Source organism: Plectropomus leopardus, unplaced genomic scaffold (genome assembly GCF_008729295.1).
Source record: "Plectropomus leopardus isolate mb unplaced genomic scaffold, YSFRI_Pleo_2.0 unplaced_scaffold92691, whole genome shotgun sequence".
Taxonomy (NCBI): Eukaryota; Metazoa; Chordata; class Actinopteri; order Perciformes; family Serranidae; genus Plectropomus; species Plectropomus leopardus.
In genome coordinates, this window is record NW_024702218.1 from 1 (window position 1) to 587 (window position 587).

The window sequence follows — 587 nt, forward strand, 5'->3', positions numbered from 1 at the left end:
CACACACACACACACACACACACACACACACACACACACAGAGCCTCGTTGTACAGTACTTTTTGCTGTAATCAGGAGTATTTCTCTGCTCTCTCGACAGTTGTACATTCAGTGGTGTGACGACGCTACAGCTGCTGAGGTGAGTCGACTCGTCTTTCGATTAAAACTAAAGAGATTTGACCGTGCTTGTTATTGTTCTTCGGATCGTAAGTTTTGTGTTTTTTCGTGTGCAGATCTCCCGTCCCCGATACAGCAGCCCGTACTCGTGGCCCCTCAGTAACATCCTGGCCTATCAGAAGCAGTGGGAGGTTCGCAGGAAGATGAAGGCCATCGGCTGGGGAGGGAAAACCCTGGAGCAGGTCAGCAAACGCCCGCCAGCGAATATCGGACGTTTTTCAGCGCCGTCTCCGAAAATACTGAGCTGATTTAAAAGCTGTTTGTCCGCTCGTGTGTTTCAGGTTTACGAGGATGTGAGTCAGTGCTGCCAGGCGCTCTCGCAGAGGCTCGGGACACAACCGTACTTCTTTAACAAACAGTACGTATCCGTCTCTGTTCCCCGTCTGTCGGTGACGGGACACAACAAGACC

At 51.3% G+C, this 587-nt stretch overlaps 1 protein-coding gene across 1 annotated transcript; it reads left to right on the plus strand.

Annotated features, from left to right (window-relative positions):
* Positions 1-100: 100 nt before the first annotated feature.
* mtx2 (metaxin 2) lies at positions 101-535 on the plus strand (the record flags this gene model as incomplete). The annotated part of the gene is made up of 3 exons (XM_042483410.1): positions 101-139; positions 234-359; positions 459-535. Coding segments are annotated over 3 exons (242 nt in total), but the record flags the coding sequence as incomplete, so codon positions are not given.
* Positions 536-587: the final 52 nt, after the last annotated feature.